At 45.9% G+C, this 15,858-nt stretch overlaps 7 protein-coding genes across 7 annotated transcripts; 3 read left to right on the top strand and 4 right to left on the bottom strand.

Moving 5' to 3' along the window:
• Positions 1 to 36: 36 nt before the first annotated feature.
• BDBG_02605 (5-methyltetrahydropteroyltriglutamate-homocysteine methyltransferase) lies at positions 37 to 3,747 on the top strand. Its single transcript, XM_002627888.2, has 4 exons — positions 37 to 256; positions 321 to 540; positions 610 to 729; positions 791 to 3,747. Exons 1-4 carry the CDS (start codon positions 246 to 248, stop codon positions 2,762 to 2,764), a joined length of 2,325 nt encoding a protein of 774 aa, XP_002627934.1. The 5' UTR covers positions 37 to 245; the 3' UTR covers positions 2,765 to 3,747.
• A 173-nt stretch (positions 3,748 to 3,920) lies between these two features.
• BDBG_02606 (uncharacterized protein) lies at positions 3,921 to 5,102 on the bottom strand (the record flags this gene model as incomplete). Its single annotated transcript, XM_002627889.2, has 2 exons — positions 3,921 to 4,892; positions 4,989 to 5,102. The coding sequence occupies 2 exons, from the start codon at positions 5,100 to 5,102 to the stop codon at positions 3,921 to 3,923; spliced, it is 1,086 nt and encodes a 361-aa protein (XP_002627935.1).
• Positions 5,103 to 5,351: 249 nt separating this feature from the next.
• On the bottom strand, positions 5,352 to 9,837 carry BDBG_02607 (ubiquitin conjugation factor E4 B). Its single transcript, XM_031720859.1, has 7 exons — positions 9,655 to 9,837; positions 8,848 to 9,545; positions 8,580 to 8,790; positions 8,071 to 8,526; positions 6,415 to 8,002; positions 6,196 to 6,345; positions 5,352 to 6,096 (listed from the first exon to the last, which is right to left on the bottom strand). The coding sequence occupies exons 1-7, from the start codon at positions 9,679 to 9,681 to the stop codon at positions 5,987 to 5,989; spliced, it is 3,240 nt and encodes a 1,079-aa protein (XP_031577195.1). The 5' UTR covers positions 9,682 to 9,837; the 3' UTR covers positions 5,352 to 5,986.
• Positions 9,838 to 9,854: 17 nt separating this feature from the next.
• On the bottom strand, positions 9,855 to 12,637 carry BDBG_02608 (DnaJ like subfamily B member 12). Its single transcript, XM_002627891.2, has 3 exons — positions 11,297 to 12,637; positions 10,927 to 11,160; positions 9,855 to 10,860 (listed from the first exon to the last, which is right to left on the bottom strand). The coding sequence occupies exons 1-3, from the start codon at positions 11,568 to 11,570 to the stop codon at positions 10,310 to 10,312; spliced, it is 1,059 nt and encodes a 352-aa protein (XP_002627937.1). The 5' UTR covers positions 11,571 to 12,637; the 3' UTR covers positions 9,855 to 10,309.
• BDBG_02609 (uncharacterized protein) lies at positions 12,005 to 13,522 on the top strand. The gene is made up of 2 exons (XM_002627892.2): positions 12,005 to 12,586; positions 12,691 to 13,522. The coding sequence occupies exons 1-2, from the start codon at positions 12,517 to 12,519 to the stop codon at positions 13,029 to 13,031; spliced, it is 411 nt and encodes a 136-aa protein (XP_002627938.1). The 5' UTR covers positions 12,005 to 12,516; the 3' UTR covers positions 13,032 to 13,522.
• BDBG_02610 (cytidylyltransferase) lies at positions 12,836 to 14,635 on the bottom strand. Its single transcript, XM_031720860.1, has one exon. The coding sequence runs from the start codon at positions 14,387 to 14,389 to the stop codon at positions 13,499 to 13,501; it is 891 nt and encodes a 296-aa protein (XP_031577196.1). The 5' UTR covers positions 14,390 to 14,635; the 3' UTR covers positions 12,836 to 13,498.
• A 271-nt stretch (positions 14,636 to 14,906) lies between these two features.
• Positions 14,907 to 15,840, top strand: BDBG_02611 (uncharacterized protein). Its single transcript, XM_031720861.1, has one exon. It carries the CDS (start codon positions 14,945 to 14,947, stop codon positions 15,338 to 15,340), a length of 396 nt encoding a protein of 131 aa, XP_031577197.1. The 5' UTR covers positions 14,907 to 14,944; the 3' UTR covers positions 15,341 to 15,840.
• The last annotated feature ends 18 nt before the right edge of the window (positions 15,841 to 15,858 follow it).

Here is a 15,858-nt window from a genome sequence, read left to right on the forward strand (position 1 = left end):
CGTCACCCCTCCTTTTTCGCTGCTCTTAACTGCTTTTTTTTTTCCCTTAGTTTTTCTCCCCTCCATCCTCAACCTCCCATCTCTTCACCTTCACAAACCTCTCTCCTTTTCTATCTATCTTCTCCCATCAATCCACTCTACAATTACCCTACTGTGCGTCAGGGTAACATAGACAATACTCTGTTCTGTTTCATATCCACCTCATATCTTTTTTAGGAACCAATTGCTAGAGAAACATAGTGAAAATGGTTCAATCGTAAGCACACTTTACCCTCGTCAATTGCTCACTGTATACACTTAAGTACTAACCAGAGTCTCAGCTCTGTTCTCGGTTTCCCCCGTATGGGACGTCTTCGAGACCTGAAAAAGGCCACTGAAGCATACTGGGGAGGCAAGCTCTCGCGCGAGGATCTCCTCAACGAGGGCAAGAGACTCCGTCTTGAGCACTGGCAAATCCAGAAGGCTGCCGGTGTTGATCTCATCCCCAGCAATGACTTTGCTCTCTACGACCAAGTTCTCGACCACATCCAACTCTTTGGTGTATGTTTACTTCGTCAATTCCCTTGACTTCCAGTTCCTTGAGATCGCTGACACAGAATATTCAAACAGGTAATTCCTGAGAGATACTCTAAATATGGCCTCCACCCTGTTGACGAATACTTCGCCATGGGACGAGGCTTGCAGAGACCTGCCAAGGATGGCGAACCTGCTGTCGACGTTCCCAGTTTGGTAAGACTCCATTACCCGAGCATCTCCTTCTATTCCTGGTTACTGACAAAATTCATTCCAGGAAATGGTGAAATGGTTCGACTCGAACTACCACTATGTTAAGCCTACTCTACAGGACACCCAGACTTTCACTCTTTCAAGCAATCCCAAACCGGTTGTTGAATTCCAAGAAGCTAAGGAGGCTGGGATTACGACCCGTCCAGTTCTTCTGGGTCCTGTTTCGTTCCTTGCTCTCGCCAAGGCCGACCGTGACCAGACCATCGACCCCATCTCCGTCATTGATAAACTCGTCCCTCTCTACGTTGAACTGCTGGCCCAGCTTAAGGCTGCTGGAGCTGAGGATGTTCAGATTGATGAACCTGTATTGGTGTTTGATTTGCCAGAGAAGACCAAGGCCGCTTTCAAAACCAGTTATGAGAAGTTGGGCTCCCTTGGTGACAAGGCACCTCGCTTGGTCCTTGCCACGTACTTTGGTGACATCGTCCACAACATTGACGTCCTCCCATCCCTCCAAAGCCTCCATGGAATTCATATCGACCTAGTCCGCAACCCAGAGCAACTCGACACCGTGATCAGTGCCCTCGGACCCAAGCAGATTCTATCTGCTGGTGTTGTCGATGGACGCAACATCTGGAAGACCAACTTCAAGCGAGCAATTGAGATCGTTGAGACTGCTATCCAAAAGCTTGGCAAGGAGAGAGTTCTTGTTGCCACTTCGAGCTCGCTTCTGCACACCCCCCATACCCTCGAAAGCGAGAAGAACCTTGATCCAGAGGTTCGGGATTGGTTCAGCTTCGCTGTTGAGAAGGCTACCGAGGTTGTTATTATTGCCAAGGCTGTCACTGAAGGCCCTGCTGCTGTGCGCGAGCAGCTTGAGGCTAACGCCAAATCCATCCAAGCCCGTGCTTCGTCCAAGCGGACCAATGACTCCAAGGTCAAGGAGAGACAGGATGCTGTTACTCCCGAGATGCACGACCGCAAGTCCCCATTCCCAACAAGAATTAGCCAACAACAGACAAAGCTCAACTTGCCCCTGTTCCCCACCACGACCATCGGATCTTTCCCTCAGACCAAGGACATCCGGATCCAGCGGAACAAATTCACCAAGGGCGAGATTACGGCTGCGGATTACGAAAAGTTCATCGAGCAGGAAATCCAGGACGTCGTTAAGATCCAGGAGGAGCTTGATCTGGATGTCTTTGTCCATGGAGAGCCGGAACGTAATGATATGGTCCAATACTTCGGTGAGAGGTTGACTGGATATGTCTTTACCACCCATGCCTGGGTCCAGAGCTACGGTTCCCGCTGTGTCCGCCCTCCCATCATTGTTGGAGATATCTCGCGCCCTGCGCCTATGACCGTCAAGGAGTCTAAGTATGCTGCTTCTATCTCCAAGAAGCCAATGAAGGGCATGCTCACTGGTCCGATCACCTGTCTGCGGTGGTCTTTCCCCCGCGATGATGTTCACCAGTCTGTGCAAGCTCAGCAGCTCGCCCTTGCTCTCCGTGATGAGGTCATTGACTTGGAAGCTGCTGGTATCTTTGTAATCCAAGTCGATGAGCCCGCTCTTCGTGAAGGTCTCCCACTCCGATCCGGAAAGGAGCGTGAAGCCTACCTCGACTGGGCTGTCAAGGCTTTCCGCCTTGCCACATCCGGAGTCGAGGACAGCACCCAGATTCACTCTCACTTCTGCTATTCCGAGTTCCAAGACTTCTTCCATGCCATTGCTGCCCTTGATGCCGATGTTCTCAGTATCGAGAATAGCAAGAGCGATGCCAAGCTTCTCAAGGTCTTCGTCGACGAGGCTTACCCACGACACATTGGCCCTGGAGTGTATGATATCCACTCCCCTCGTGTCCCAAGCGAGCAGGAAATCAAGGATCGTATCGAGGAGGAGCTTCAGTATCTCCGACCAGATCAACTCTGGATCGACCCCGACTGTGGTTTGAAGACAAGACAATGGCCAGAAACCAAGGCAGCCCTCACCAACATGGTCAATGCTGCCAAGTACTTCCGCCAAAAGTATGCTAAATAAAGGCAACAGCCAGGCAGGATTTAACCGTCGCAATTACGCTCAACACGTGCGACTAGGATATGACGGAGATTAATGATTATGAGTTATAGAGACGACTTATTTCACCAAACAATGAGGAATGTTTTAACATGCATGCATTCATTCGGTGTTCCAGGCGAGCTGGGACTCAACCCTAGGGGGACAATGTGGTAGGAGAGCTAGAAAAGTTCACAAACATACCCACGATCTCAACATCGGCGTTTTTGTAATCTTTATTGTGTTTTTATTAGCCTTTCTTAATTTAACTGTGGATTCTTTCTCTTTCTCTAGTGAATTCGCTGACACGAGCAATCTTATCCTCCCCTCAATTCTTTTTTGATAATTTCACAGTTATGCGGGATTTATGATCAAAAGGGATATATGTCTGCTTGATAAATATAACAAAAGCAAGTTTACATATTCTAGATACAGCGTAAAGGTTTCATTCGACAGCACCAGTGAAATCCCGTAGGTATTCCACAGCAATTTCCCTAACTCTTCTTCATTAGACCTACTTCAGTCTAGAAGAAACTAAAGCGGCTGGATTATTTTCATATGGTTTCGTGAATCATCCTTTGTTTATTTTTTCTTAATACAGATGAAAATTTTAACTGAAAAAAAAAAAAAAAAAAAAAAAAAAAAAATCAATAATTATTTCTCAGTCTTTATAATAGATATATTTCTTATTTCTTACAGTGAGAGTAACACAGCTATGATGAGCTTATTATTATTTTAACATTATCTATGAATACTTAAAAAATATATCATCAATTATTCTTATTTTGAGACTGAGCTTTACTTTCATTTTAATTATTATTTATTCAATTGTCACTGTTCATTTCATTATCTGCTTGCCTGTTTATAAGAAACCAGATGAGTCTCTGCTCTTAATATTCTTTTCCTTTTCTTCCTTATCTGTGTTTTTGTCTATTTCAGTGTAACTTAGTCTATAGAATTAATATATTGTTTCTCTCATCAGCCCAATGAGTATTCCTTCCGCCGAACCTACTCCATAACATCTTCCTGCCAGAATATTATGCAGTAATGTAAATAAAACATAGACAAAGTACTTTCCGTCCCATTAGCTCAAAATACATGTAAATATAATTAAATGAATAAATAGATAATTAAGGTGTCATCACAGCCACTTAAAATAAGGCACAAACGCACCGCGTCTCCCCACCGCCTCCGCCCCAAAGCGGTCTACATACCACTTCCGGCCCCAGCTCGCGCGCACCGACGTCGTCGCTACTGTGTTTACGAGGAATGCGATTGCGGGGAGGGGGAATGGCAGGCCCAATTTATCTAGCAGGAGGTTTGCGAGAGGTGCATAGTAAGGCGCCAGGACGAGGGCGGGGGTGGCGGCAGTTGCTTCGGAGGCGGGAGCTGGAGTAATGGAGACGCCTATCAGGAGAAAACCGAGCCATTCAATCCATTCGAAGACGTAGTGGGGGAAGAGAATTGTGCGGAACAAGCCGGTGGCAGGGGGGAGGACGTAGACTTTGTCGTATTTGTTTTTGGGGGTTTGGGCGGTTTTGGGGTTGTTGCTGTTATTGTTACTGTTCTTATCGGCTTCCTCTCTCCGTAGGCGGAATAAGGTTCCCTCCGCTTTGATGTTGCCGTACATTCCTATTAGGAATAGGCATAGTCCAATATAGGGTATGTATTCCGCTGGGAAGTATGTGGTGGAGAAACTTGAGGTCCGTGAGAGGTGTGCTTGCTGTGGTCGCGGCGCAGTTGACCCCAGGACTGGAGTCCCGTAACCCAACAACCAGCCTGCTATACAGCTCGAGTTGAGGTAATTAAATGCCATAGCCGAAAGGATAATGATCAGGTGAATTGGCGACATGCTGGGCGCGAGGAAAAGGGGTGTTATTACGGCCCGGTTTAGGTAATGGAGGACATAGATGCATGCGACGAGTTTATGCCAGCTGGGGAACTGGCCGTCGGGGAACATGGAAATACCCGTGTAGAGGGTGTAAAGGAGATTAAGGGCACCGACGCTCTCCATGCAGAGCCATGCGTATCGGCCGGGGAAGTTTAGGCGTGAGGAAGGGAGGGACGTTTTCCCCTGCGGATAAAAAGGAGTTGCGAGTTGGATAAGGGCGACCTTTTGAAGGGGAAGGTTAGCACTTCTTTTTGATTTGACACAGAAGAGCTACGTCGAGCTTGGGAGTCCGGATGAGGCGTTGTGTAGCAGTCTTACCATAGGGAAGTATTGGAATATTGAGAGGAGGACGATGTACGCTTCTGGAGACACAGGAGGGAGGAACTCCTGGAGCGGTGGGAGGGAAGTACTCCAGTTTATAAGAGTGTCCATAGCTTGGGTGACAGGTAATGAGTGCAATTTACCTGGAGTGGAATGTTGTTAGTGTAGGAGGAGATATAAATACAGCAATTAAATAATCTGGAACGAGCGGAGGAGGTTTTGAACTGGCGAAAGTGATATCATGGCCAAGCCGCAATGCTTCAATAGCTTGCATAAATAACTAGCTCAATATTAATATAAAAAATTCCGGGATTGCAACGGGCATTGAATAGTTACATGATAAGGAACTTAAATAACTAATTTTTGCTCTTTATTTTTTTGGTTTGGTTACCTATATATATATATATATCAACAACGAATATCTCCACCTAATTAGTCACTCAACCGTGAGCACTTAGATCTAAACGTTATTGCTTTATTCCGTTCACTTCAGAGCTACGGACCAAGTGCAGGGATGATTCATATAAACTATACAGCGTAAACATAAAACGACTGAATTAAAATAAAATTAAAAGGAAACCCTCTGTCCCAGACCTAACTGGAGTAGACTAAGCAGGGACATCTAATGTCAAAATCATCAAGGCTGGATGGAGTATTCATGCAGACTCCCATTCCCGATGGAAAGCAAAGACAAAAGATAATATTCCCCACGCAATATATGCCTAGTAAACTTAAGCAACTCGCATAAAAAGCCAAATTAGACGTTCTCGGCGTGCCTCAGAAACAGCAAGAGAAGAAGGGGAAAAAATAATATTGGGGGAATAATTATATGGCACGCAAATTTCTAATCATGAAGTCATGGCATTGAAGACTTGTGCATAACAGGGAGTTCTAGAACCGCTGTATAAAATAACGGAGGCAGCTTCGGGTGAGGTAAAAGAAGTAAATCAACAGACAAAAAACCAAAAACTTGAAGTTAGGGTAAGGCCTCCCGATTAACCATCAGTCGTATCCATGCGCTCCAAAGAGGAAGAAGTCACTGCTGCCACTTTCGCAGCCTTTCTCTCGGCTTTAAAGGCTTCTATTTTAGCCTTCATTTCCGTATCTAAAATTCGCAGAAAGAAGCTGGTGTGTCAGCCCCAGCATTACAGAATATGCAAGAGTGTTCTAGAGATTAGAAATTGGCAATCTGTAAAATACTCACCTGGAATAACATCCTCAATGCTCAACGGAGATCGGTTGAATGGATCGTTCGGGTCACTGAGCAGGTGGGATCGAATGGTGGAACGATCAATGGAAACTTTGGAGCTGGGCAAAATAACAGGATCCTCCATGAGAGTATACACCAAGGGGTCTGTTTTCAAAGGGTATTTTATGTCAGTCAGCTGTGGCAGCAAAGGAAAATGGTTAACGTTAAACAAACCTAGGAATTCATCAGGAATTTCTCCAAGATCCTCCTCAGCCTGCTCATCCGCCTCCTTGGCAATCCTGAACTTGGTCTGTAACCGTTCCCACTTGGCGAGGTCTTCCTGTGGCTTCAAAGCCCATTTACGCAGAATTTCACCTGCTTTCTCAAAGTTTGATGGTTTATAGGACCGGCCATCACGGGCAACGGCTATGATGAAGTTTTCCTTGTCCATAAGATTCAGGTACACATCGACAATTTCGCTTAGAAGCACGCGTGGATTGAAGCCGTACTCTGCCAGGTTGGCTACTCGAAGGTTTGCACTCTTAGGGCCAACCATAGCGTCCAAATTGTAATCCAACATGTCAGCCAGGCGCTGTACGATCTCAGGCATTGTGAAAGACTCTGCCAATGCCTCTGTGAAAAGTTTAAGCATGGCTACCGTTTCATTTGTGAGCTGCATGTAAGATTTTGCTCGGCCTTGTGCCGCAGAAAGTTGCTCTTCTTTTTGTTGCCGAACGTTCTGCTCCATACTTGATCCTTCACGGGCAAGCTCGACTTGAAGATCATGAATCGTCAAGAACGCCGAAAACGATTCATCGAGTACAAACGTAACATCATTCAAGAGGAGGTTAACAAAGCGAACGAAGAAATCTAGGTTTCGATTGGCTTCATTATGAAGCTTGTCTCGGTAGGCCGTGTTCGGCCAGATACATTGGATAATCTGGAATATCTCGTACCGAATATTAAACTTATCAAAGAATTGCGTGTGTGTCCCCGTGAATTCTGCTTCTATGTAAAATTTCATCAGAGCGTGAAGAAGATGCTCTGTGGCGAAAGGTAAGGAGTTGAGAAGGTCAACAAGAACGCCCCTGGAACCATTACGCCGTGGCCAGGTCCCTCTGAAAAGTATTGTAACCAATCCAGCTTTAAGATATGGGTTTTTGATATACTCTGAACACTGTAGAAACGTGATGCATAGCATAATCAACTCATCCCCCTGTGTGGAGGTTACCACATGGGGCATACTCCACATGATAAATTTGAAACTGCTGACAACATCGTCCACGAAGTATTCAGGGAGGCATTTGAAATTCTCCGGTTGGTTTTCGGGAAGCGGTAGCTTCAGAGTTTCGGTCGGGAGATTACGTCCTGATGCAATTCGCAATAGCCAAACAATAACGTATCGCATAAATTGCATGGACCGGGCTTGCCATGTCTCATCCAGTAAGATGCCCTGCAGGGTGTACTTGAACGAAAGACCAAGATCAAGTCTGTCTTTGTACTTCTTCAGCGCATCTTCGAACATTCTGAGTTGCACTGGATTAGACCTCCATTTATGTCTCTCGAGTTCAAATTTATCGATTTGGGCCTCCATATGGCGAAGGTCCTTCTCGAGTTGTTCCAGCTTGGTCGTTAAAGATTCGCTTCCATAGTGGTGTGCAGCAGCAGTTAAGAAAAATATTTCGGTAATAAAATTTGATGTTCCTTCCTCGACTTGGTCATAAAATGCATCTGAGGCGTGCTGATCAGCATTAATCTTAGTTTCGTCTCTCATGTGAACTCGCGGATTCCGTTTCAGATAGCCGATATCAATGCGATCAATCTACCAAGGTCAGCAAAACGTGCATTATAACCAACTAGTGATAGCATGAAGGGTGGGGGGATGGGCACCTTGGTGAACGCTGCATCCATAAAAGGTTCACAGAGTTGGTCAAGGCATGTGGTGATATTGAACATAAAACCATCCGAAGAGATAGTCTTAGGGTCAACTTGAAGCGCCCTTCTCTTGTGGTTGAGATTAACTGACGCGGCAAACCAGTCGAGGACACGTTCCCTTGCGGGCTTCGAAGCTCGGACAAGCTGGTTGATGATATCCAACAGATCTGAATTAAGTAATTGTTGCATCATGCGCACGGCTCTTTGCGAATTGAGAATAGACCCCTGATCCAGAGTTTTAGGGCTTGCAAAATAATTCAATGGAACATCACGGTGTAGAGGAGACAGTCGAAACCAGGGGCCCAGAAGTGTTGCAGTTTCGAACTTTTCAACATCGACAGGAGCGTTAAACAACTCTGACTCAGTTATGGCGATAGCCAAAGGAGGGAACCGAACAAGGTTTCGCAGTGCCTATCATCATACTGAGCATAAAAATTGAGTTACAAAGCAATTGTTCAACATACCATCACATAGGGCTTGTAGTCCATATTTATGTTTAACTTGGAAAGGTCGTGGCTCATTTCCTCGACAGCGCCAACAAAAGCTGGAAGAACTGTTTCATCTTCATTCGATCTCTTAATAGCTTCTGTAATAAAGTCATGACATAACCCCAAGTCATCCTCTGGATCTTTAAGGAGGTGAGACTTTAGCGCAGAAGAGGGAGCAGTATCAAGACTAACAATTTCATTAGAAATTTGCGAGTTTATCGAAATACTTCTGAAAGGCACATACCCAAACATTTCTGGCATGGTCACCGCAAAAATACAGTAGCTCATACACAGCCGCCTTGCCTCCGAAACTATGACATACTTGCGGTCATCCGCATTCTGCTTTCGGAACCCTTTATATAGCCTCGTTACCCTCTTCCAACACGGGAGCAAGTATCCCATTGGATTTCCATTGTGGGTATTAGATGCGGCTTCTAGAAGTGCCTGGTCTAGAACGTCAATACTGATACGGAGCGCCTGACCTTGCTCCTGCAGCTCTTGGCTCAGCCCAGCAAGATAACTAAGTGTCTGCCCGTGAACATCGACACGTCGACCTTCATCCAGCGTAACTCGAAATACAGCTCTTAAAGTTTTGTCCTCGAAGTCTTCGATTGTCTCACTAGGTCGTGGCGGTATCCGAGATGTGCTGGTGCTCGGAGCGCCAGAAGACTCTGTCTTGCTTTGTGACGGTGGAGGTCTGATTCGTATTCGGGGTGCCCCCTCGTTGGGCTGTTGCATATCTGGCTGCGGTGGTGTTGGGGGATGTGATGATGACGGAGCTAGCCCGCTCGAAATATTAATCTGTGGGCTTTGAGGTTCCGGTTCCTGCAAAGTAGGAGATGAGGTTCCGGTTTCTGAATCTTTGTCACCCGACTGCTGAGAGTTTGATTGAGCTGTACTTGACGCTTGAGATCCAAGCTTGGCTAGTCGTTTGTTGCGGATCTGGTAGTCATAGTGGTCAGTGGCGAATGCTAAATGAAGTGGGAATATTGAGAGAAACGACGAGCGCGATATCGATATTATGGGTACGGGGATGTATGGGGAGTACTACCTTGTCCGCATCAACAGAGTCCGCCATGATTAGATTCCGGGTTCGCTTGCGTAAGTTATATCTAATAAATCTAGCTTATGTCGAATGTTTCAGCACATTCGCAGCTGCAACAAACAGGAGACTAAGGATATTTGTTACTCCCTTCGTGGAGCATACCATCGCTGCGGCGGCCGAATAATGCTTTGAAGCCTGATGATACTTGACTAAGCTGCGATTATCTCATTGCCCCGCGGGTAAAGTTTATCCGGTAGTCTAGCCTAAAGTAGAAGGTTCCGCCGACGCCTACGTTCGCTTTTTTGATGATCGATACGGCTTTGATTATCAGAGTAGCAATTAGATATAAAAAAAGTCTCAATATAATACTATAATGTTAGAAAATCAAGTAGGAAGTATGTTCAAATGATTTACGCAATTCAAAAGGCTTATCAAATAATGCCATGAGATACAAGGCAAAACGAATTAGCAAAAAAGTAAGAGAAAAATGAGACAAGAAATGAGAAGAGCAAAAATTAGTATATATCCCTGGGTAATGATGCTAGTCGCGGAACGCCCAACCCCGATCATACACAAAATAAAACAGAATGTTATTGTCTATTCATATCATCAGTGCAACAACGAGCGTGAATGGGGAAATGCTCGCTTATCAAATCCCCATTCAAAGCTTTAGGGAATTCAACTTCTTGCAACTCCGAAGCTCCAACGAGCGTGCCTCCTTGAGTTTCTCAACGTCCGGGAAGAACCAACCTTGGGCATCTTGTATCATCTGGTCGCGCGCTTGAACTTCTCTTTCGCAGTCATAGCGTAGGTTTGATACATAATCCACTTCAACTTTCTGGTCAAGTTGGTAGAACTTGCGCGCACTGTAATCTTCCACCTCAGCGGGATTTACGAAATAGTCGAGTTTGAGTTTGGGTGTTGTTCGGTGCATCGTGTGGGGTGGTACAGCCCTGTCGAATCGGAGAGAAGGTCCAGACGATGTCGCACCGGAGAAGAGAGAGGTTAGGAGTGGGAGGAGGAATATGAGAAGGATTGGAATAAACTGTGCAAATGATGCCATGCTGGCAGGGGGATCCTGGCCACCAGAATGATTATCCGCCTCACGCGGTCTTCGTCGAGGTCGTGAGCCGCCAAATTGATGCACTCGGATGTTGGGGCCTCCACCCATATTAAAAACAAATTGCGGGCCGCTGTTAAACATTCCTCCGCCTATTTACTTTAATTAGCAGTTGCATACAACCACAACGATGTTGATATAGGATAAGGCTTATTTACCGAAAGGCCCGAAACCGCCGCCTCCAAAAAATCTGTTAAATAGCTCCTCTGGTGATATTTCCTCGTCAAACATAGGCCCTCTACCTCCCCCTTGCGGGAACCCGCTGAACCCGCTGAACGGTGAAGATGACGAGGAAGCTCCTGGTGAAAATCTGTTATCTGGATCTCCGCCAAACTTGTCGTATTTTGATTTTTTCTCCGAGTCAGATAGTATTTGAAACGCTCGGGATACCACTAAAATAGACCGTAAGAACATATTAGTGGGGCTCACCGAATTGTTAAGAAAATGTGCCTCCATATTTAATACATAGGCCAACCTATAAGATAGAATATTTGCGGAGATCGAGATATGAATATAAACTAAACATACTCTTAAACGCCTCATCTGCTCCGTCGTAACCATTCTTGTCGGGGTGTGTTAGTAAACTGAGTCTCCGATAGGCCTTCTTAATCTCTCCATCAGTCGCAGTTTTCTCTAGACCTAGAATCTCATAGAACGCTGTTGGTGGACATTTCCGAACACGTAGTACGGCCGCTTTCTGTTCGGGTGTGAATTTCCGGTCTTGGTTACCCTGGTTATGCTCTCTGGATTTCGCTGAGCCGTTGGGCTTTGCATCCGCACCGGATGCCGTCGCAGATGACATCTTATTTCTAGGATCGTGGTTGAGGCCCGCCGTGGAATATATGGGGTGTAAACGTCTGAAGCTGAATGAAGGGGACGGTGGAGACCTCAAAGCCCAGGAGAGAGGACGTAAAAAGATCGAAAGGGCAGGATCGCGCTAGATCTCCGCCACAGCGAGTGGGAGAGGCGGTTGCTACCGTATCCTATGTAGCGAGGGAGGATTCTGCGGGGGGTATATATTCGAGACCCGGAGATGTTGTTGCGTTACAAATCTCCCGCAAGATATTTAAAGAGTTCATGGTTGATGTCTGATGTCGCTCACAACGGATTTGGGACCATCGTGGCTTGAGATCACGTGATTTAACTATTCGTTTTGTAACATGTTTTCAAAGCAAGCTTGAGTCCATGGTTAAAAAGGAAAAATCGATGGGTTGCTCAAAAGTCAAGGGTTTGGATTTTAGATAGCTATGAATATTGCTAAATTGGTTATGTTGCTTAGCCGGGCCGTTGTGTGCATGCTCAGCTGTTTATCGAATATATATGCTTTCCAGTTTGCAATCTTCACTCTTACCTGGCAATAACATTGACACAATCATCAACTACGGCAATCCTTGTACACCATTGCTGTTGATGGTCTATAGTTACAAATTGCGTCGTTGTCTGGGTTTGTCTGGAAACGATGTATCAAGTCGCGGCTAACATTCATCGCGGCTGTTAAGCGCGGGCCGCTTTCATTAATTTTAAGCTTTTGGTTGTCGATTGGCAGCCTCAAGCTCCTATTTATCGATGAAAGTTGTTGTTCCACCTCCTGCTAAAATACCCCAGATCAGAGAGTCCTAAATTTAAATACCCTTACCCCTCCGACGATATTTTAAGCAGAGAAATTTTTCCCGCAAAATACCTGCTTTTGACGACGCAGAACATAACTTGAAGCCTACCCATATTTCCTGAAGTGTTGACTGGCCACAATGACGCAAGAAGGGAGTAACCCACCCCCAAAAAATCAATCGCTCATGCAATATGCACGCGCATGGGGAGGTAAGCGAAACGACCCTCAATAATACCGTCCACACTCATTGATGAGGTCCCTTGTTGAAAATCCGCTGGTAAATCTTCAGCGCTAACTGAGCATCATGTTTTAGAAAACTCTTTCCCACCCACTCTCCTCGCGACGCTCATCGCGGCCCAACATATGCGTCCCTTCCAGCCTCTACCAATGATCTTCCCACCAGCTCTCCTATTCACCACATACCTCAATCTACTTGACTACAAGGTCGATGCGGCGGGCGTGAGTGCCGCATGGTCGGGTTTATATTTGCTCCTGGCCGCGAAGAGGAAGCAACCATTCATGAAAAAGTGGAACGCTAGAGGGATTGTGAGGGGTGCTGCTATGGGGTTGGGGTTTACCAATATGGTTAGTGGTGGGTTGGTTTATATGCTTGGGAAGAGGAGGGATGAAGATGGAGAGGGGTTAAGTGTTTGAGCAACCAGAAGTCAGAAGCATTTGTGGAGGCATTTTGGACCCCCTTTTTTTAAGTATGGATTAACTTCATAGCTATGGCATTGATGGTGTTATGGGCATGTTTTCGGGCTGGGTTCTGGTTTTCTGCAACGTGTGGTTCATGTATATATTGGATGGCTTTAAGCTGGTATTCACATCGGTTGTAGAATCCACGAGCTTTTAATACCTTGGCCGACCAGTGTGTCATTGTGCAGGCTCGACCAGTGTTTGTTATCGGGATTGCATGAGCAGTCTTACGGGTCATTGAACCATTATCGTAACGTCAATGTCTAGATATCACCGTTATTCCTCCTTCATCCAGAAGAGGGATGCAACCGCCCGTTACTCTTAATGCCCTGCGGAAAAGAGCCGGCCTAAAGGAAGTACGTAGACGAGTAGACGAGAGGATGCGTAGATAGAGTAAATCGCGTCATTCAAAACCATCACATTCATGAACTAACATACAAGCGCTGGGATATTACCCAGTCGCAAACATCGGGCGTGACAAATCTTTCTAGGGCATCGACATCGTTATTCATCGCCGCATTTCTAGCTTTCGTTGAGCTCACAGCTTCTTCCCCAGGTTTCGCCCCCTCAACCAGTTCGATACGCTCAGCCCATTCTCGCTTACCTCCATCGTGTTCCCGGGCCCCTTGGGCTAGAGTTTGTAAAAATAATTCCTGATCCTCTCGCCGGCCCCACTCCGAATCTTCCCGGAACGTCACTCTTAATCTATGCTGGCCGAAGAACTTGCCTAGGGGCTGAAGAGTATGTTCGGGGGGATAGTATTTGGTATCAAGGATTCGAACTAGTGTATCGTATCCCGTAAGGAGAATCTGTTCAGGCGAACCTGGATAGAAATCCGATGTGGAAATAGCCGCCGCTTTGTCTATAAAGTATGGTAACTTGGTTACTCCGATATCGACAGTTGGTGCGCTCTGTTGGCCTCCCTGAGCATTATCACGGCTGACGATGGCTTGGGTGACGGCGGCCTGAATGTTTTCGGCAAATATCCGCATCATGACGAGTCGATCCTCAAATGAAGCCGGCTTGGAAGGCTTGTCGGCATTCTGTGTAGCAAGAAGAAGCAGGAGTCTGACAGCTGGTATGTACTCATGCTGGCGCAGGGCTGATTTGGCGATGCTGAGGTGGGCTTTTGTTGGAGGGTTGAAAGATGAGTCCAACACATAGAGCTTGGTTGGCCGTCCTGCCTGGAGTTTGTTTGCGGGCACTGTATCCAGGACCCGGAAACCATCTGAAGATGAAATGAAATCATGGAGAGAGGTATGATATGTCTGCCGCAGGTGATGTAGAGATCGAACTTCAAGCTTAGGCGCCATGGGTAAGAAGTGGGTGTTCAAGGCTGTGCCAATAACAATAGGAAAGCCGTGGGAATTGTTCAGGACGGGAAATTATTATTATTCTGGAATATTCTACTACCAGAGTTATTTTCGTTTTGCCAGGCGTTGTTATTTCTATCCAGGAAAGCTAAATATTCGAGTGGGTTTAACTGATCTGAATAGATACATACATTCTGTGCTAGCGAGGTTCCTTGGCTGATATACACGCCAAAAGCTTAAATAGTGATATAAAAATAACTTCACCCACTGTACATATTTTAGCTGAAAATAATGAAATATGTTAGTATCATATAGCGTCCTCAGAATAATTCAAAAAAAAAAAAAAGAGCACATTTTTTGAGCCTTTCCAAAGCTTAACGATAGAGCCAAGCGCGGTCGTCAATGCTTACGCCGCCGTGCTTCCTTTTTTTCTAGCAGCATCCCTCATTCATTCCGTTCAAACTAGTTTCAATTTAATTTAATTTTAATTTAATTTTTTTTGAATGTTCTATTCATACATTGAAGTGGCTCTTGGATGAACTCATTCACTCGGAAATGCACTCTGTATTGTCGTCTTGTTTCTGCTTCGCAGTGCAGTCACGCATAAACCAATCAAAAAATTATAGACAGCTACGATCAGGATATCTCCAGCTCTATACTAGGAATTCCCGCGCAATCCGTTTGGATGAACATCGAGTAGTGGAGGAAGGATGTAATGTTCTCGAACGTGATATTATGAACTTCATTGCTGTCAACGCAATCACTCCTGTGTCAAAGACCTACAAGATCAAGCTTGTCGAGGTGCGGAAAACCTTCTATATTGTCATAGACTATATGCACGGCGAGCCGCTGGACAAAGCTTGGATGTATTTAACCCAGGGCCGTCGAGCGTACACCTGCCGCCAGATTGCTGGCTACCTTGAGGAGCTTCGGCAATTAACAGGCAAATAAATTGAGGCAATTAATTATTCCCGCTGGAGTGGGCCGTTTGAGAGCGAGAATGATTTCAACCGCTTTATGGCGTCAGATGCTTAGGAATATCCCTGCCACAATCATACTATCCATTTTGCTCACGACGACTTCAGTCCCAGGAATATGCTGGTCGATGAGGCCGGTCAAGTGACAGCGGTTTTTGGCTGGGAGTGGGCAGGACGGTTTCCGGAGTACTGGGATGCTGTGCGGATATTCATAGACATGCTATCTACGAAGCAGATGCCCGAATATGCGAATCTCCTCCTTTCCGTTCTCCCGAACCAATGTGAGGAGTATCTTGCAATGGTATACATTGTAAGGCTTGAAGCGCCTGACCAAGTTGGCAGACCATTCATCCACCAGCTTTGTCTGAATGAGGGCTTTGCTTCTTCCTCCCGTTTTTTGCGCAGCTATCTAGGCAGTTTGTACTTCATCGTTAGAGAACTTTTTTGAGTTTGCTGGTACCATATATTTGCTTGAGCCTGTGCATTTGATAA

Source organism: Blastomyces gilchristii (assembly GCF_000003855.2).
Source record: "Blastomyces gilchristii SLH14081 genomic scaffold supercont1.3, whole genome shotgun sequence".
Lineage (NCBI taxonomy): Eukaryota > Fungi > Ascomycota > Eurotiomycetes > Onygenales > Ajellomycetaceae > Blastomyces > Blastomyces gilchristii.